General features: G+C 46.5%; 1 protein-coding gene across 1 annotated transcript; it reads left to right on the forward strand.

Moving 5' to 3' along the window:
• The first annotated feature begins 675 nt into the window (after positions 1–675).
• LOC143842560 (cytochrome P450 2J2-like) lies at positions 676–19,071 on the forward strand. The gene is made up of 9 exons (XM_077347810.1): positions 676–994; positions 5,070–5,232; positions 7,892–8,041; positions 10,250–10,410; positions 10,607–10,783; positions 13,101–13,242; positions 14,399–14,586; positions 16,852–16,993; positions 18,847–19,071. Exons 1-9 carry the CDS (start codon positions 812–814, stop codon positions 19,035–19,037), a joined length of 1,497 nt encoding a protein of 498 aa, XP_077203925.1. The 5' UTR covers positions 676–811; the 3' UTR covers positions 19,038–19,071.
• Positions 19,072–20,674: the final 1,603 nt, after the last annotated feature.

Here is a 20,674-nt window from a genome sequence, read left to right on the forward strand (position 1 = left end):
CTTCTCCTAAGCTCATGTCATCCGCAGATTTAATGAGCAGTCTCTCCAACCCCTCATCTGGGTCACTGATAAATATGTTGGAAAATAATGGACAAGTGCTGAGCCCTGTGGACCCAGCTCCCCTCCCACCGTCCTGATGAAACACCATCGACAACTGCACTTTGGGTACGGTTTTCTAACCACTTCCCTATCTGCCCAAGTATCTGAAAATCCAATCTGCGGCTCTCCAGTTTACCTTTCAGAAGCCTTGCAGAAACCCGCGGAAATGACATCAGCTGGATTGCCGTGGTTTGGTAAGCTCCTGATTCGGCCCATCGCCCGAGACCTTCAGGGTTCTTGGGCAGCACAAGGAGCAACACAAGACCCAAAGGGGGGCCTCAGAGCAGTGACCTGCTTTCTTAATGCCATGCGGATTGCTCAGTCGTTATTGCTCAGCCTTTCCTGGGAACGCTATCAAACTTGACATCTGCATTCCTTACTCAAGTGCGACCGTGTCCGTAGCTAGAGAAACGAACCTCAGCATAGATTAAACTCTCTGGGGCCCAATTGCTGCAGTGACACATGAGCAGCAGCCACGTTGGCTGCACATGCTCCCGAAACACTCACCTAGAGGAGGATATTTTGCGAGCCGCTTGTTCATGGGACTGGCAGTCATGTTACTTGGCATTCGAGGAACATATAAAAGGCTTCCCGTGGCAAAATGAAGAGGCGTTAGTGTCTGCGAGGGAAGCGGAAGCCGCCGAAGAGAGAAGAGCCAGCTTGCCTGGCTGTACTCGCTAGGGACAGAGACGTCGGAGGAGAAGGCAGAATCATGTCAGGGGTGATATGGGGGATAAGGGTATTTTTGATCGCCACCGTGGTGTGTCTACTGACTTGGATCCTCTGGAAACGGCTCCAGGCCCGCAAATCCTACCCTCCCGGGCCTCTTCGTCTTCCTTTCATTGGAAGCCTATGGCGAATTGGATTCAAATTCTCTCATGATACATTAACCAAGGTACGTCTTTTTCAAAATTATTCGACAAACTACGGGGATGGATGAAGAGAATTTTGAATTATTTCATTCCTGTGGTCAGACCGGCAGAACTTAATGGCCCAGAATAGCTTGATTTCATCAGAGCTGGAAGCTGAGCAGGGATGGATGGGGGACCACCAAGGAAGACCGGAGCTAGAAGCTGAGCAGGGATGGATGGGGGATCATCAAGGAAGACCGGAGTTGGAAGCTAAGCAGGGATGGATGGGGGACCACCAAGGAAGACTGAAATTGTTGTGTGGAGGAAGGCAATGGTAAACCATCACTGTTCATCTCTTGCTTTGATACCTTCATGAGGTGGAACTTCATTAGGTTTCCATGAGTTAGTTGTATCATTCAGTCAAATGTAATGAGTATAGCTGAAGGCTATTGCAAATATACAAACAGATATCCGCTAATCCTCTCAACAGTCGATTGTGACTTTACCTTACCTTATGGTTCACCCAGGGTGCTCCCCTATGATGGATATCCTTCATGCGGAGTCACTCATTAGGGTTCTGATCCTGTATATAAGTTCTAGAATCAGCTGTGTGGCTGCCAAATTGACTTAAGGAGATGATGGCACATTGATCCTACCCCTGGCAGGGCTGTATGTTCACATGAGTATTTGTCAGCTTCAAATGGATTTGCATTTTCTATAAATGTGTTGGTTTATCGACTGATTCAGAAAGAAACCCAGGTGAGGAAACAGCACAAGGGAGTTGCTATCTTGGCTAGTGTCTCCTGATTCTGCCCTCTAGGAAACAGCTCTACTCATTTAGATCTTATCTTCCCCAACTTCTTTTATTTTTTGGTTGCTAAATTCAGTGATGGTACGATGGCCATCTTTAAGTATTTAAAGGGCTGTCATATAGAGCAGTGGTCCCCAACCTTTTTATCACCATGGACCGGTCAACGCTTGACAATTTTACTGGGGCCTGGGGGGGGGTAGTCTTTTGCTGAGGGACGCTGCCGCCGTCTGAGCCCCTTCTCCACTTGCATTCCCGCTGGCGCCCCTGACTTCCTGCCACCCAAGGGGGTCCCATGCCGAGGGGGAGCCCCAGCCATGGTGGCCGCCAGAGAGCACCTAAGGTGAGCCGGTAGCAGAGTGGCAGGATAGCCCCCGAGGCAGCAGCTGGGGAGGAGGACGAGGAGGAGCCGCGGCCCGGTACCTACTGATCCACGGACCGGTACCAGTTCCCAGACCGGGGGTTGGGGACCGCTGATATAGAGGATGGGGCAGAGTGGGTCGAACCAGAGAGGGTCGAACCAGAACCAATGGGTTGATATTAATTCAAAAGAATTTTCAGCGAAACATCCTGAAGAAATTCTTGACAGCTAGAATGGTTTCTCAGTGGAACAGGCTTCCTTGAGAGGTGATGGGTTCTCCTTCTTTGGAAGTTTTTGAGCAGAGGCTGGAGAGCCATCTGATCCTGAGAAGTTAGGCAGATTGTGAGTGGACGGACAGAAGAGACTGTGTTGGTAGTTGGCTCTTGTGGCCCTTTCTTGCATGCCCAGGGAAATGCCAAATTGCTACTTTGGGATGGAGGCATACATTTCTTCCACGCCAGATTGGCCAGGGAATCTGTGGGCATTTCCGCACATTGGTAAAAATAGCATTACGCCTGCTGAATGGCAAAGCGCTATATTTTATTGCGCTTCCCAGTCTCTCCTCACCTTTTTGCTGACTCACCTTAGTCTGCCACCTTTTCACATGTCTGACCCTCCTCATCTCCTGCTGGAAATGGCGGAAGAGAGCAACACAGCTTATACACATCACACTTTCGTCTGTCAATTCACGCAACCAATCCCCTTTCTCCATTGACTACAATGGGAATTTTGGCTTTTCTGCTTTCCCAGGGCCTGGGGTGGGGGTGGGGGTTTAAGTTACAGCTTCCAAACTTCCAGGGTACCTCTGGGAGGCTCTTCCCTGACTTCCCTCAAAATTTCAGAATGATTGGTCCAAGGGATCCATGATTAGGGGCTCCTGAAGAGGATTCCCCTATCCACTCAGTTATATCCTAAGGGATGGACTATCCTTTGGATATAATGGAGGGATGGGGGCATCCTATTTGGGGGTCCCTAGACATGGACCCCTTGGACCAATCATTCTGAAATTTGGAGGGGAGACAGGGAAGAGCCTCCTGGAGCTCTCCTAAAATTCTGGAGGATTTAATGTAACCCCCTACCCACCAGACCCTAGGAAAGGTGGAAAAGCCAAAATTCCCATTATAGCCAATGACCACATTGACTTTAATGGGCGCCGAAAGGGCCTTAGTGATTCACAAGTCCTTTGATGGGGCGGGGGGGGGGGGAGGGAGGAAGAATTGTTTCTGACTGGGGGAGAAAGAAAACTTTCAAGAGGTACGCTTTGTTCACAACACAGAAAAAACATTTTAGTTTATTTCTGGCATTGCCTACATGCGTGTCCACCTATTCATTGCTCCAGGAAGTTAGTCATTTTTAAAAAGAAATTCCCATCCCCAGGAACAAGGGAGAGGGCGGTGCTAGGGCAGGATGACACAGACTGACTCTAGAGTGTTTGAGCCTCCATACCTTCCTTCTGCTGGTTGCCTGCTGGTTGCTCTCTGGGCGCTAGCTCTTTTAGATTGGTGAATCCACTTTATGCGATTCCCCAACTCGGGCATTAAAATGGAGGATGTGGTGAGCTGTCGGCTGGCCAGACGCTGGATGTGGGTGACGCCATGTGGAGCAGCTTGAATATAACACCTACATTAGGTGAGCATTTAAATATATTTATTGTGTGCAGAACAGCCCTTTTTTGGGGGGGGGCATCATCTGGTCATGGAATTGGGATCACCATGTGTGGGCCAGTAGTTGTGAATTTCCTGCATTCTGCAGAGGGTTGGACTACATGACCCTAGAAGTCCCTTTCAACTCTGATCCTAAATTAATGTTGGCTCTATCACTTTCTATGACCCTTCGTCTCTTCTCTCTCTGGTCCCTTCTCACTGCTTAGACCACTCTTTCTGTAACTCGTTTATGTATTTATTTATGTATTTATTTATGTATTTATTTATGTATTTATTTAGATTTCTATTTATTTCACTTTCCCAATGCACTACTTGGTACTTGCCCCTCAGCCGCTTCATTTATGTTGTCACGAAGCACAATGCCTTTGAAACACTTGAGGTCAGATGTCCCGTGAAGCTCACTACGTGGCTTTCGACCAGTCACACTGTCTCAGACTAATTTACTTTGCAGGGCTGTTGTGAGAATAAGATGGGAAATGAAGGGAGGGAGGGATAGGAATCTATTAGCTAGACTGTAGGACTTATGCATTGAGAGCAGCTAGCTCCTTCCGGGGACATCTCTCCCACCCAGTCCTGCACTTCCCATTCCCTATTTGATATCTCTAGATGTCTCAGCTTGGTATAGCGGTTAGGAGTGTGGACTCCTAATCTGGCGAGCCAGCTGGGTGACCTGGGGCTCGCCACAGCACTGATAAAGCTGTTCTGACTGAGCAGGAATCTCAGGGCTCTCTCAGCCTCTCCTCCCTCACAGGGTGTCTGTTGTGGGGAGAGGAAAGGGAAGGCGACAGGAAGCCACTTTTAGACTCCTTTGGGTAGAGAAAAGCAGCATCTAAGAACCAACTCTTCTTCTTCAGCAATTGCTCATCCTCACTGCTGAAAAGGAAGCTGGCTTCGCGCCTCCCGATGCGTCAGGCTGCCGGCAAGGGAGCAACTGCTTTGCGCCTGCCGATTGGCCCCGCCGATGGTCTGTCTGGAGGAAGGGGCCAATCGGCACCCTTCCTCATCCTGGACAGAGCCCGCCCTAACTCCTCCCCCCAAGCCCTTACGGCTTTATTTAGTCCGCAGCGCCTGTGGCGCCGCGGGCGGGGTTAAGATAATATTTATATGGGTTTTTAGTATGGCTTATTTTAATCTGTCGTAACCCACCCAGAGCTACCAGGAAGGGGAGTAAATAAAAATAAAGATTATTCTTATTGTTGTGATTATTATTGTTATAATAGTATATAGGAGAATATGAGGCAGCCGAGGCCTTAACTCTTCTCTTTGCTCTTTTGATTCCCTGGCAGCTGGCTAAGGTGTACGGAAATATTTATATTTTGTGGTTGGGTTCCACGCTGGCTGTGGTGCTTTCTGGATTTGAAGCAGTGAAAGAAGGGCTCATAAACCACGCAGAACATTTCTCTGAGCGACCGGTGAACAGCGCAACCAAAGCCTTATTAAAAGAAAAAGGTTAGTTGCTTTGAAACGGAAAAGATCTTACCTGTCCTCTCACTAGCGGCCACTAGAGGGCACAAAACGCATGCAGAAAAAGGGGGAAGATACAGTATGGGCACACAACTAAGGATTAATCCAGGGGTAGTCAAACTGCGGCCCTCCAGATGTCCATGGACTACAATTCCCAGAAGCCCCTGCCAGCGAATGCAGTTTGACTACCCCTGGATTAATAGGTGTGGAAAAGCATATAGGTGGGGGAAAACATGAGGGGGAGTTGGGAATTTGCAATGGACAGGGTGAATCAGTGAAACTCGCCCCCTTTCTGCTGGTGCATATTCTTTTGCTGACTCCAACCCATTTAATTTTGCATTTTCTCCGTTGGCAACCTAAACAATATTCATCGAGAAAATTTGTGCAGAACAGAGTAATTTCTCCTAGATAATTATCCTTTGGAAGGTCTAATTTTGTTTCAGTAAAGGAATTGACATTTGAATATTCCTATTTTGAAAGCGATAATTTTCGAATGGCATAAGGTGAAATCTATACGGAGCCTTGGACTCTTGGCCTCTCTTTTCTATATTAGGCCATCACAACACATTTGGGTTTTAGGTGATTTTAAGGTATGGAAGAAGAAATGTTTTGATACTACTTGGTAATGAGCAGACTTTGAGCTCTAAGGAAATTGCCTTTAGACTGGGTAAGAGACCATCCCCATTTCATTCCCACCCCAGATTAGATAAGGTAAAGGTCAAGGGATCCCCTGTGCAAGCACCGGGTCATGTCTGACCCTTGGGGTGACGCCCTCCAGCGTTTTCATGGCAGACTCAATACGGGGTGGTTTGCCAGTGCCTTCCCCAGTCATTACCGTTTACCCCCAGCAAGCTGGGTGCTCATTTTACTGACCTCGGAAGGATGGAAGGCTGAGTCAACCTTGAGCCGGCTGCTGGGATTGAACTCCCAGCCTCATGGGCAAAGCTTTCAGAAAAGATTTCTGCTGCCTTACCACTCTGTGCCACAAGAGGCTCCAGATTAGATAGTGGTTTAAAATCTAAGACATTGTTTGAGGTGATAAATAGGGGGTTTTTTTACCAACAAGTCACAGTTGACTTATTGTGAACCGAGGCTTCAGCAGGCTGCACCAGGGCTTTTGACTTTGTGGGGGTAGGGTGGGCAGGGGGGTGACCTGGTGTGACTCCCCACAACCAAAGGCCCCACCAAGCCTCAGAGATGCCATGGAAGACAGCCCCTCCAGTCACAGCTCCCTGAGGAGATCAGAGCCCTGCCCGAACTTCCACAGTTCCGCAGGGCCTGCAAGACGGAGCTCTTCCACCAGGCATCTGCTTGAGGCTGACCGACTCAGAACATCTGCTGGTCCCCCCAGACGTTATTATATTATAATTGTGGTTTTGTAATCTTTTGATGTTTTTTAAAGTTGTTTTGATGTTATGTAATGTTCCATGTAAGTTATAATGTTCTGTGTAAACCGCCCGGAGCTGCAAAGAAATGGGCGGTATAGAAATCTAAATAAATAAATACAATAAATAAATAACAGGTGAGTGTGCGGATTGGGGCTGCCTGCCACAGCATCTCCAAGGCTCGCTGACCCTTTTCTGGCCAGAAGGGGGGAGGAGAGGAATTCCTCCCCTCCCACCCTGAGAGGGCCCGCTGAACCTGGAAGATGCAGTGGAAGACAGCCCTCCCATCCACAGGTGAGTTCAGGCAGCGGGGCTGCCTGATCGCTGGCCCTTTTCAGGTGAGGGGGGGGGAGAGATTCCTCCCTCCAGAAAAAGACCTGCTTAGCCTGGGAGATGCCCTGGCAGCCCCTTTCCCCTTTCTCTCTCTCCTCTCTCTTTTTCACTTTTCTTATATCTCTCTTTCTCCTTTTCTCTGTCTCATTATTTCTCTCTTTCTTAATCAATCTCTTTCTTTCTACCTCTCTCTCTTTCCTATATTTAACACCCTACCCCCATACCAGTGCCCGTTGTATTAAAACCTACAACGAGCTTTAGTTCTAGTATATATATAACTTAGAAAGAAATACAAAGAAAGGAAAAGGAAATTATATACTACAAATTTAGTTTTTAGAAAAGAAATATTCATAGAGCTTACATTTAACAATACATATCTTGTTCTTTTCCATCACCTAGAAGTTACAAACCACATACTGCTTTATCCCCGTGGTTAACATATGCAGTCTGAAGATAACTTTTTCCATTTCATCTTAGATTCTACTGTTCAATATAGTCTAATATAGGCCTCCATTTTCTTCTGAACTGCAATGTTGATTTGTTGTGGATAAGATATATAAGTTTTGCAGTTGTCCTGTAGTCCATCAGTTTATTTAACCAATCTGTAATATCTGGTGAAGATTCTTTTTTCTATTTTGATGCATAAAGGACCCTAGCAGCCATATATTTTATAAGCTAATTATAAATAATTTTAATATTATTTGGTACAATTTTTAATAATATACATTTTGGATACACCAGAAATTTGACTTTTAATATCTTTTGCATCTTGTCTTGAATCATAGCCCATTATATCCTTTCTTTCTGGCACATCCACCACATATGTTAGAATGGGGCATTTCTATTTTGACATTGCCCCTCAAGATCTTGCAAGAATTAATATCAGCTATAATGACAAATTTCACATTGATTCTTGATTGTTTTAGGTATTATATTGTCAAATGGCCACAACTGGAAGCAACAGAGGAAGTTTGGATTAGTCACCATGCGGAAGCTGGGACTGGGGAAGAAAGGCATGGAGCAACAAATAGAAGAGGAGGCCCGTCAGCTTGTTGAGACTTTTGCACATGCAAAGGGTATGCATGAACAAGGGATTATGCAGACACATTTCCAGTCCACAGAAGTCTTTGGGTAGACTATCTCTTATAGTATCGCTGGTTGCAGTTTCACAAATGGGCAGCATGGCCATGACCTTCCAGAAGTGCGTGACCTTTGAATTCCCCCTGCCTCCTGTACTGAATGAGGATACTACAAATCCTATGTTCCCATTCAGAAATGATGCACAAGAAGGCTCCTGAATATCCTTTGGAATTTAGAATGAATTCCGGTGAACCCTTCCTGCTACTAGTTATCTACAGGAGGGGTTGGTCCTCCAGATGTCCATGGACTACAATTCCCATGAGCCCCTGCCTGCTGGCAGGGGCTCATGGGAATTGTAGTCCATGGACATCTGGAGGACCACAAGTTGACTACCCCTGATCTACAGGATTTGGGTGGGTTACTTGGGAAAGAAATTGGAGGTGAATTCTATGGTGAGCTGCTCCCTGAATTCAGAGGCATTTGGTGAAGTTTTCTGATCTTGGAAAATTCATACATGTTCAGAACTTTTCCGGTTCTGATTACATTGCCACCATTATTGACAAACTTCGAAGGTCTCTATGAGCCAGTGCGGCCAAGCCCCTGCTTGCAATGTTCTTTCACTTCTAGTAAAAAAGTGGAAGTGACAAAGGGTTGTTCAAGGAATTGTTAGAAACTCTATGGTAAAAACCATAACATTTCTGGGATTTCCTAGAGCTACTCATGCCACTTTTTTTTTTTTTAAATAGAAATGACATCACATCACATCCTGAGTCATGCCCCCCATATCCACACCCTCAGGCCTTCCATCACTTACCAGGCATCCGTACTATGAACCCAGTATTCCCAGATGCCCAATAATGTATTTTATATAAAAGGGGGAAAAGCTCCATGAACTCCTTTTCCCTTACCAGCTTCACCATAAAATCCTACTTGCAAAATTCCATTGAGAGAAGCCTACGCTTGAGCACACAAAATCTGCTCAAGATCTCTGGCCCCCCCAAAAGGAAACTGGCCTCAAGCAGAGCCAGGGCTTTCTCTTTCCTCGCCCCTGGTGGAACACACACGGAGGATATCATGGCCCTGTGGGACTTAAAACAGTTCCGCACGGCCTGCAAGACAGAGTTGTTCCACCAGGCCTACAGATTGCCAGCAAAACTCACCTCCCTACACAGAAATCATACAGGAAATAACAACCAGGCACCAGACAATCACAACAGCATAGCTCTCCCTCCCAACTACACACATTGGAGAGAGGGCGGTAGAGTCTGGGGTTTTAGAATAGTTTAAGAAAAATAGAGTCCAGTAGCACCTTTAAGACCAACAAAGATTTATTCAAGGTGTGAGCTTTCGAGTGCAAGCACTCTTCGTCAGACTAAATGAACAACCACCATAACTGTGGAGATGTAAGGCAAAAGCAAATTATGGCAACTTAGTAAACCATGAAACAATATCCATATTCAGCCATATGATGTTGTTGTTAGGTGCGAAGTCGTGTCCGACCCATCGCGACCCCATGGACAATGATCCTGCAGGCCTACCATTCCCCGGAGTCCATTTAAGTTTGCACCGACTGCTTCAGGGACTCCATCCAGCCACCTCATTCTCTGTCGTCCCCTTCTTCTTTTGCCCTCGATCGCTCCCAGCATTAGGCTTTTCTCCAGGGAGTCCTTCCTTCTCAAGCCATATGATGCCACGTGATAATTCTTTGTCAAAACTGCCAATCAGTCTTTTTGAGTTCAGCAGTTCACAAAAATATCGGAGAAATAAAACTGTCCACATTAGTAATTAATGTCAGACACTTTCCCAGTTTTTTCTGGCCACTCGCAACTATCTTATCCTGAGAACAGAGAGTTAAATTCAAAATTACATTACACATTACTAACATCGCATTACAGACACTTCGTCCCAAATAAAATAAATTTTTAAAAGGGAGAATTGTAAGGAATGTGGATATAAGAGCTGAACAAGGCTATGCATAGTGAGATAAAAACCTACGTCCTTATTAAGTCCCGGGTATGCCACTGTTTTGAGTTTTGTAATAGATTGATGGATACTTTGTTTAATTCTGTTGCTTAAAATATGTGAGCTGCCCTGAGTCTTCCGGGAAGGGCAGCACAGAAAGATGAAAATAAATAAAAAGAACTCAATGAATATCAACAGGAGAGGCAAAACTGTTAACACCCTGTCAATAATGTTGTTTTCAGGGCAGCCCTTTGACCCTTCGTTACCCATCAGAAATTCTGTCGCCAATGTGATCTGTGCCGTGGCTTTTGGACACCGCTTTTCTATGGAGGATGAAGAATTCCTCAAGTTGAAGGAAGCTGTCGAATTTATCTTAGCCTTCAGCATGAGCTTAATGAATTTTGTGAGTAGTCGCTTTCGTTGGGACTGGGTCAGACCATTCTCATGCCTTCCATACGTTCAGCATTCTCCTGGGAACATCCTTAGACATCAATCAGGTTGTCTCCTGACAATGAATAACCCAAAAGGCTTGGATGATGGACTGGAATTCTAATACATCCAATGACAGTGATGAAGTTTTCTTTTCATGTTTCCTGCAGATGTACGAAACTTTTCCGTGGCTCACAATAATTATCCCAGGACCTCACCAGAAGGCGATTGCTTTCACGAATGTTGTGCTGGAATTTGCAAGGAAGGAGATAGCGTACCACAAGGAGCATCATGCGCTGTATGAGCCGCAGGATTTTACGGATTACTATCTATTGCAAATAGCACGGGTAAGGGCTGGCTTTGTGTTCCTCTCCTCTGAGCCGTCTCTGCCCTCCCCTTTCTTATGGAACAGTGGCACCTGGGCAGAGTCTGCACTTACTTTCTTTATTCCATTGAATTCAGATCGCTTTAAACTCAGGTCTTCCTCTTCTGCCCCCTCCCCATTGAAACAGGAAAGTCTTCTGCACGTGGCTAGGGAGGCTCAGAAGGTGGGGGGGGGGGGATCCAAGCCTCTTTCTTTCTTTTCTTGAAGGGGGGGGGAAGGAGCCAGGCAGGGAGCCTCTTTCTTTTCTTGGAGGGGTGTGGGAGAGGATTGAAAAAGGCAGAGGAGGGAGGAAAAATCCAGGACCGACAGAAGTTGAGAGAAATTAGGGGCTTCTCCTTTAAGGCAAGCGTGTCACATGACCAGGTGTGGCCTATCAGAGGTTCTCTACCACAGAGCTTTCTTTCCCAAATGGATATTGAGCATTAAAAGCACTCTGAGATATCGCACAATAAAGGTAGGTTCACTCCGGATCAATCCTTCTTGCTACAGAAAGAAAATTTAAATCGCCCCAAATCCAAACGGAAATCGCATTCTGTATAGAGGGCAGGGACTGAATCAATCTGGGGTTGGAATAAAAGCTCCGTGCAGTTTACACCCTGGAGGGCCAGGAACAGCATTATCTAAGCCTCACACAGTATCTAAGCCTCACTAGGACATCTCGGAGGGCCCATATTCAGCCTGTGCTAAAACTACTGCACTGGCTGCCAGTTTGCTTCCGGATCAAGTTCAAGGTCTTGGTTCTTACCTTTAAGGCTATATGCGACCTGGGTCCTGTTTACCTGAGGGACTGCTTATTTGCTTATGCCCCTCTCAGAGCTCTCTGCTGTGCGGGTATGAATCTACTGGTGGTTCCGGGCCCCCAGGATATTTGCTTGGCTTAGACCAGGGTCAGGGCCTTTTCAGCCTTGGCCCTAGCCTGGTGGAATGAGCTTCCGGAAGAGCTAAGGGCCCTGATGGAGCATGTAAGACCAGGGATTTGGTTGACTCTTTGGGGGGGGGATGCCTGGAGTGACAAGCTGGGGGTCCCACCCAATGAGGTCGCAGTCACATCTGCTATAATTACATCTGGCACAATGAGCCTGGTGGGATTAAGTGAAGTAGTTGTTGGAATGTTCCATCTGCTGTGGATTAGTTAAAGAGGGACTTCTTTGCTGTCATTCTGTGAGCTTCTGTTTTTGATAATTCAATTTAAGGATTGTATTTTAACGTATTAATGTTTTATGGGGTTTTATGGGATGTTTATTATTGCAACCCGCCTTGGGACGACTCAGTCAAGAGGGGCAGGGTATAAATTAAATAATTAATTAAATAATTAATTAATTCATTAAATAAATAAATAAATAAATAAAATAATGTTTTTATTGCCCAACACGTCCTCCAAACTCAACTCTATCATTACAGTGGATTATAAATAAATAATACCATATAAAAAATTCACTTGGGGCTTTTCTGCATTCTCATTGTCCTTGCTGGTAAGTTCCCACTTCTCTCCCCCACACTCTATTCTGAACATGTTTTGCACCCTCTTGTGTTTGATTCCATATTACATCTGGCATAAAAACATGCATCTTCAATCTGTACGGAGATATGGCGGACACAAACCAATGTAACATTATATTGACCTCTAGAGGGAGCAAAACACAAGCAGAACAGAGTCCCTCCACTTGAAAAAAAAACAGGAATTTATGGGGAAAATGAGAATGTTGAAAACCCATGCACATGCATTGAAATGTCTGAGCAACTGGTACATCTGTTGATGAAATATAACACATGCATGATGCAATCCAAATTGCCCCACATATCACAGCTCTCTTCTCTTTCCTCCTAGAACCTGGTCACTCCTCCCATGGCTAGTTATGATGGGTTTTAAGGCTTCTTTTAATGCTTCTTCTGCCCTAACAAGGATGGTCCAGACCAGTTCAAACATGGAAGCTGAGCAGGGTTGTGCCTGCTCACTATGTGGATGGAATCCTATAACGGAAGTCCAGGGTTCCTATGCAGAGACAGACAATGGCGGACGACCCCTCAATGTCCCTTGCCTAGAAAACCCTACAAGGTCACCATAAGTTGGCTGTGACTTGATGGTACTTTCCACCACCAATGCTTCTTCGGTACAGTTTTATTACAATCGTAGATCCAGGGCTATTTTCCAGTTTGATGAATCTATGCCCCAGCATCCCTTTCATTCAGCTTCCTACCAGAAGTCTTTAGGGAGTGTTCTGAGAACAGCGGTACGTTTCTCGTAGACTCTATTTCATTTCTTCTGTCTCTAACCACAGAGCAAGAATGACCCCAATTCGACGTTCAGTGAAGAGAACCTGGCTCAGTGCATTTTTGACTTCTTCATTGCTGGGACAGACACAACCACCACTACTCTGGAGTGGGCCGTGTTCTTGATGGCGACTTACCCTGAGGTCCAAGGTGAGAGATAGTTATGCATTATGAGTGAGGGATCTCTTCATCCTTGTGGAAAATATTTTTCTCTCCTCCAGATATTTCCCAGTTACTGCATTTATTTTAAGATTGCACAGTGCCCTCTGGCTAGACGTCAGCGGAGGGTTAGTTACCGTGTCCATCCAGCTGTCCTAGCAAAGGGGCCCCAGAATACACAGCATCTGCTTAAGCAACTCAGGGGGCGGCATTCACTGGCTGTCTTTAACCAGTGACTGGGAAGATCCTTCTGGATGATTGAGGCTGATCCTGCATTGAGCAGGGGGTGGACTAGATGGCCTGGATGGCCCCTTCCCACTCTAGGCTTCTAGAAGTCTAGTTCAGCAGTGGAAGGGGCTGCCTCAGGAGGTGGGGAGCTCCCCCTCACTGGTGGTCTTCAAGCAGCGGCTGGACAGATCCTTCTCCTGGGTGCTTGAGGCTGATATGCACTGAGCAGGGGGTGGACTAGATGGCCTTCATAGACCCTTCCCACTCTAGGATTCTAGGAGTCTAGTTCAGCCGTGGAATGGGCTGCCTAAGGAGGTGGGGAGCTCCCCTTCACTGGCCGTCTTCAAGCAGTAGCTGGACAGAGACTTCTCATGGGTGCTTATAGGCTGCTTTTCCCTACCCGAAGGAGTCTCAAAGAGGCTTACAGTCGCCTTCCCTTTCCTCTCCCCACAACAGACACCCTGTGAGGTGGGTGAGGCTAAGAGAGCCCTGATATTCCTGCTCGGTCAGAACAGTTTTATCAGTGCTGGGGCGAGCCCAAGGTCACCCAGCTGGCTGCATGTAAGGGAACGGGGAATCAAACCCGGCTCGCCAGATTAGAAGTCCGCACTCATCACCACCTCACCAAACTGGCACCAAGATGCCAGGTTTCTTCATTTGGCAGCTAATTTAATGCTCATCTAGATTTGAATCTGGTGGCACTTTAGGAACTATCAATATTTTCAGGGTGTGAGTTGCTCTCTCATGTATTTCTGGACTTTAATCTAGAAGTTCCTTTGCAGAGTGCAATGGCTGCCCTTTGAGATCATTCAAAGTTCATATTTCATGAACTGAAAGATGCAAAGAATCCTGTTGGCATTCAACATGGCTCATGGTTTACCGACCACTTTGATTGATTGAGTCTTACTCTTTTCTTTAGAAAAAGTCCAGAAGGAGTTAGAAGATGTCTTTGGTTCCTCATATTCTATTGGCTATCAGGAGCGGAAGAAACTGCCCTATACCAACGCTGTGATACATGAGATTCAACGGTTCCAATACGTCTTTTTATTTGGGGTCCCCAGACAAAATGACAAGGATTTGGAAATACTTGGATTTCACATTCCCAAGGTACAAAAGACTGAACCCCAACAAAAATGAGATTTAGATCATGGAACTTTAAGAAGAGTCTTGAGTGCCTCTGGAGGACACCCACACTGGCGGTCTTCAGGCAGCAGCTGGACAGATCCTTCTCCTGGGTGTTTGAAGCTGATCCTGCGTTGAGCAGGGGGTGGGACTAGATGGCGTCCATGGCCCCTTCCCACTCTAGGATTCTAGGAGTCTAGTTCAGCAGTGGAAGGGGCTGCCTAAGAAGGTGGGGAGCTCCCCCTCACTGGCCGTCTTCAAGCAGCAGCTGGACAGATCCTTCTCCTGGATGCTTGAGGCTGATCCTGCATTGAGCAGGGGGTGGGAGTAGATGGCCTCTATGTACACTTTCCACTCTAGGGTTCGATGAAGAAGTGTTTTTGTACCCCACTTTTTACTACCCAGAGGAGTATCAAAGCAGCTTTCCTTCCCTCTCCCCACAATATATACTCTGTGAGGTAGATGAAGCTGCGAGAGCTCTGAGAGAACTGTGACTAGCCCAAGGCCACCCCAACTGGCTGCACCCCAACTAAGTTCTGCAGCTTAGAGGCTGATGCTCTTCACTACCCTTAAAAGAGAGCTGACACAGTTCCTGTTCTATTTCCTGTTCTATTTCCAAGGTATTCTATTGCAGGGGTAGTCAACCTGTGGTCCTCCAGATGTCCATGGACTACAATTCCCAGGAGCCCCTGCCAGCAAATGCTATTGCACAGGGGTTAGTCTGTCATCCCTCACAGGTGGCTTGCAGCATATGCGCTGACCTCTTTACACATGTATTGCATGGCTTCTGGCGACATCTTGAACTGCCTAGTGTTCATGGATTTTACACTTTCCCTACATCATTGTTCCTACTATGAAGTAGGAGCAATGGCTGAAATCTTAAGAACCCTTTCCTGAATGAAATGGGAATTGCTTCTGAGTAGACCTGCTTGGGATTCCCCTTCTGTTTCACAAAGAGAGAGAGCCATCTGACGGCGAGGCTGATTCTGTGAAGGTTCAAAAGGGTGGCAGGTGACAGTGGATGAGCAAGAGGGTTGTGAGTGTCCTGCACAGTGCAGGAGGTTGGACTAGATGACCCAGGATGACCCTTCCAACTCTATGATTCTATTATTCTGTTCTAATAAAATAGGAGCTGTGGAACTCAATGTGGCCAAGAAAAAATTATTGGGCTCTTTTGCATTCTCATTTTCCTCACTTGTGTGTCCTTCTTGCTTTGGGGTGGGGGTGGGTCTCAAGTCTGCATGTATTTTGCCCCCACTAGTGGTCAATTTGTTATTACATTTCTTTTTGCCTGATATCTCTCCCTGCAGATTTAGAGCGCAGGTTTTTATGCTGTAATATCAAATCAACCACTAGAGGGTGCAAAACACACATGGAACAGACCCCCCCCCCCCCAAAGTAACAGGAACTTACAAGTGAGAAAAAAACGAGAATTTCCCGGGAGTGAAATTTGCTTGTCTCCCATGAATGTAATTTTTTCGAATTGTTAAAAATTGCATACAGTTTATCAGGGCATATTTTGTATTTATTTATTCACGTATCATTATTCAGTTTGCATCTCCCCATTGGTTCCAGTGTGGTTTCTAGAAGCAGTCCCCCAGTATATACTGGATTTGTATTGTATATAACTCTCTCAGTATACTCTGAACAATTAGCTTGTGTGCGGAATACAGATCTATAAAAGGAAACTTGGGGCAGTCACACACTCTCAGCTTAACCTATTTCAGAAATAGATTCAAGTGGATAGCTGTGTAAACATAGAAAGTCTTATTTCTTCTATGTTTTTGTGAACTACAACTGAATTCGAGGGGACTGATTGGCTGTTTTAGCAAAGAATTATCCTATGGCTGTATTTGGATGTTGTGACACAGTTTACTAATTTAACGGGATTAATTTTTGCTTATATATTCCCACTGTCATGATGGTCAGTTCGTAGTCTGAGGAAGAGTGCTTGCACTCGAAAGCTCACGCCTTGAATACAGCTTTGTTGGTCTTAAAGGTGCCACTGGCCTCTGATTTTGTTTTGTTGTGCTATCTCAGAGCGTTGTCATGAGGACAAAACAGATGAGAGGAGAACGATGGGAGCCATTTTGGATCCCCTCTGGGGAGGAAGGCAGGATATAAATGAATGAATGAATGAATGAATGAATGAATGAATGAATGAATGAATGAACGGACAAACAAACCAACACGTGAGCTCTGCTGTTTTCCAAGCACTGTGTCTCAATTCGTTTTTTTTCTTCTTTACAGGGATCATTTATTATTCCAGATCTACGCTCTGTCCTTGCTGATCCAAAGCTATGGGAGACACCTCAGAAGTTCAACCCAAACCATTTTTTAGACAAAGACAACAATTTTGTGGCTAAAGAAGGATTCCTTCCGTTTGGTGCAGGTAAAATCACAGCTCAGGGTTATCATTTACTCCCGGCGTCAGCTCTAATCTCCTTAGTTTGAACAACCATTTCATCATCGATCGTGAGCAGCGCCCTTGAACAACTGAAAACAAGTTTGCTGTTTTTTCAGTGCTCTGAAGTGTTCTCAATAATTTTGCATACGTAAACCTTTTGATTGGTCTAAACCAGGGGTAGTCAACCTGTGGTCCTCCAGATGTTCATAGACTACAATTCCCATGAGCTGGCAGGGGCTCATGGGAATTGTAGCCCATGGACATCTGGAGGACCACAGGTTGACTACCCCTGGTCTAAACAACTGCTTGTCTTATGTTGTAAAATGATCGGGGCAAACCTGGAACACTCAGAGGGTATGGGTGAAAAGGTAGGTCCAGTTGTTGAAAATCCTGTTGGCTATTCCCAATCCTGACCTCGATGGCCAAGGTTAACCCAATGACAACAGATCTTGAAAATAAAGCAGGGATGATCCAGGTTACACTGGTATTGGAGACCACCAAGGAAGTCCGGGGATGCTACCCAGAGGCAGGCAATGTCAAGCCACTTCTGAACATGTCTTGCCTTGAAAACCCTAGGCAGAGGTGGCCAAACTGGCTCTTCAGATGTTCATGGATTTCAATTCCCAGCTGCTGGCCAGGGACTTGCCACTCCCAGGACTTGGCTCGGACCTGGTGTTGTCCATGGCAATACTAGGGCTCTCGCAATTTGTTGCTGGACCCACCCATCAGGCTGGCCACACCCCTGACTTGATCTTTGGCACCGGGATACAAGTGAGTCTGGAGAGGGCTTTAGCCATAACATGGTCAGACGACTATGCCCTGCAGGTCTGGCCTAGGAAACCACCCCCTCTCCAGTTGGGTGGCAGACGTGTTTTTGCCTGCCTGCAGAAACTTATGGAAACTTATGGAAACTTATGGATCCACTTGGTTTCTGGAATGGTCCACCGGACCCGCTGCCTCCTGGCATCTCGCTGGTGGCTCTGGTGGAGGAATAGCAGTCCTGCCTGGGGGCCGCTATGAACAAGATTGCCTCTAGATGTCCTCTCTACCCCCGACTCAAAAGGGCCTCTAGTTTCCCAGGGTGCTTCGGGAGAAGAAGAGGAAAGTGAGATGGCAGAAAACTTGTGACGAGTCGGCAAGAACATCTTATCGCACGCTTATGACAGCGTATGAGATGGCAGTGAAAGTGGCAAAATGGGATTTTTTTGCCATGGAAACTGCATCCACAAGCTACCGCCCGGCCCAATAGTTTAGGGTAGTTTAGTCTCTTACCGCCCTGGAGGAGCGGCGCCAAAATATTAGTCAATTGGATCATCGAGGAACGGCTTGGCTATGGATCACCTGTGCCCTCTCTTCCCACTTCCTGAATTAGATGTTATGGGGGGGGGGGTTTGGGAAGTTGAATTCACTGCTGTGTTCCTTGGGATTTTTTACTCTTGTTATATGACTTTTATGTCTTAGTGTGTTTTAATGGGGGTTTGATTGTGGACAAATTGTACCCTGCCACAAGCTGGTTCTGGGAGTGGCGGGAAATAAATCTAAATAATAGTAATAGTAATAGTAATAGTAATAGTAATAGTAATAGTAGTCTATGGACATCTAGAGAGTCACAGTTTGGCCACCCCTGCCCTACGAGATTACCATAAATTGGCAGTTAATGAGTTATCCCAAACACTCCGTATTGTATGTTTTTCTAGGTGAAGCAAATACAGAGTAGTTGTTAAGGGATAATGAAAAACGGGTATCTTCCCCCCCCCCAATAACATCAAAACCAAGAGCTTTATTCTGCTCACGAGATAAGGGTTCATTTGCTGTCCCCTCGCTTATCTCCCCTGCAGGGACTCGTGTGTGTCTGGGAGAGCAGTTGGCCAGGATAGAACTCTTTGTCTTCTTCACCAACCTGATGAGGGCCTTCACCTTCAAGATCCCAGAAGGAGTGAAAGAACTCAACCTCGAGCCTGTTGTAGGGTTCACGGTTCATCCCCCTCGTCAGAAACTCTGTGCTGTTCCCCAAAACGTTGCTTCATAAGCCACTGAAACCATTAAAATGTTTGATTAATGTTTGTTGATTCCCCAGTTGTTTCTTTTCTCTTGGACTGACGTTGGGCTGTGACTGGGGGGGGGGGGCATCTCTGGGTTGGGAAATTCCACATGCGTCGATTTTGCTGGCCCTTTCCTCTCCCCATAACAGACACCCTGTGAGGGAGGTGAGGCTGAGAGAGCCCTGAGATTACTGGAGAAGAAGAAGAATTGGTTGTTAGATGCCTCAAATACTTTGGCCACCTCATGAGAAGGAAGGACTCCCTGGAGAAGAGCCTAATGCTGGGAGCGATTGAGGGCAAAAGAAGAAGGGAATGACAGAGAATGCGGTGGCTGGATGGCGTCCCTGAAGCAGTCAGTGGAAACTTAAATGGACTCCGGGTGATGGTAGAGGACAGGAAGGCCTGGAGGATCATTGTCCATGGGATCATGATGGGTCGGACATGACTTTGCACCTAATAACAACAATTATTGTTATTGTTCTTGTTATTTCAATGTATTCCCCGCCACTTCCTAATCGGCTCATGGCGGGTTACAAAGTCTTATAAAACCCCCATTAAAAAAACCATTAAAAAGTCAAAAAAAGATTCCAACATGGCGGACCCCCCCTCTTACTACAGGAGGAGTGAGGAAGGAGGTTGACGATGTACTACTCATACCCAGGGTGCGGGGACATTGATCTACCTTCCCGACCCCAGCCTCAACCATAAACCCGGCAGAAGAGCTCCGTTTTGCAGGCCCTGCGGAACACCAAAAGCTCCCACTTCAGCCATGCATGATGATGTCATTTCCAGCATCACAGAATCATAGAGTCACAGAGTTGGAAGGGATCTCCAGGGCCATCTAGTCCAACCCCCTGCAGAATGCAGGAAATGCACAACGACCTGTCCACTCGCAGTGACCCCAATTCCATGATAGCACAATTATCATCCATCAAGGTTTGGCCAACCACATGCACAGGGTCAACCACATGCCACATTCCACAGGGTCAACCACATGCAATGATATCACTGCAGAGTGACCCAGAGGTGATGCCGTCATTCCGGAGGACAATGCCAATGATGTAAGTTCCCCCACTCCATCTCCTAGTGATCACCAATGATAGGCTGGCAACCCAACCCAAAACACGCAACCCAACCGATGGAGATTCAACTGGTGTGGGAAAGGTCTGGCCCAGGACATGTGTTATCCCCTATTCTTGATGGGGTTGCACTAGCAGGATCATAGCTGGGGGAGCTCCTGGACCCAGGCCTCCTGCTGAAGCCCCCTCCCCCTTAAGACACTTTCCCCGATAACATCTGGATCTGACAATCAATATGGGAGAGCAAGGTAGAATAGGCCTGGAAGGAAGGATACTGTTTTAAGATAGCTTAATAGATTTCGGTTTTAACTCATGTTGATTTTAAACTGATGTACACCTCCCCAAAGAGCCTCTTGTGGCGCAGAGTGGTAAGGCAGCGGTCTGAAAGCTTTGCCCATGAGACTGGGAGTTCAATCCCAGCAGCCGGCTCAAGGTTGGCTCAGCCTTCCATCCTTCCGAGGTCGGTAGAATGAGGACCCAGCTTGCTGGGGGGTAAACGGTAATGACTGGGGAAGGCACTGGCAAACCACCATTGAGTCTGCCAT

This window comes from Paroedura picta, chromosome 8, assembly GCF_049243985.1.
Source record: "Paroedura picta isolate Pp20150507F chromosome 8, Ppicta_v3.0, whole genome shotgun sequence".
In the NCBI taxonomy this organism is placed as follows: domain Eukaryota; kingdom Metazoa; phylum Chordata; class Lepidosauria; order Squamata; family Gekkonidae; genus Paroedura; species Paroedura picta.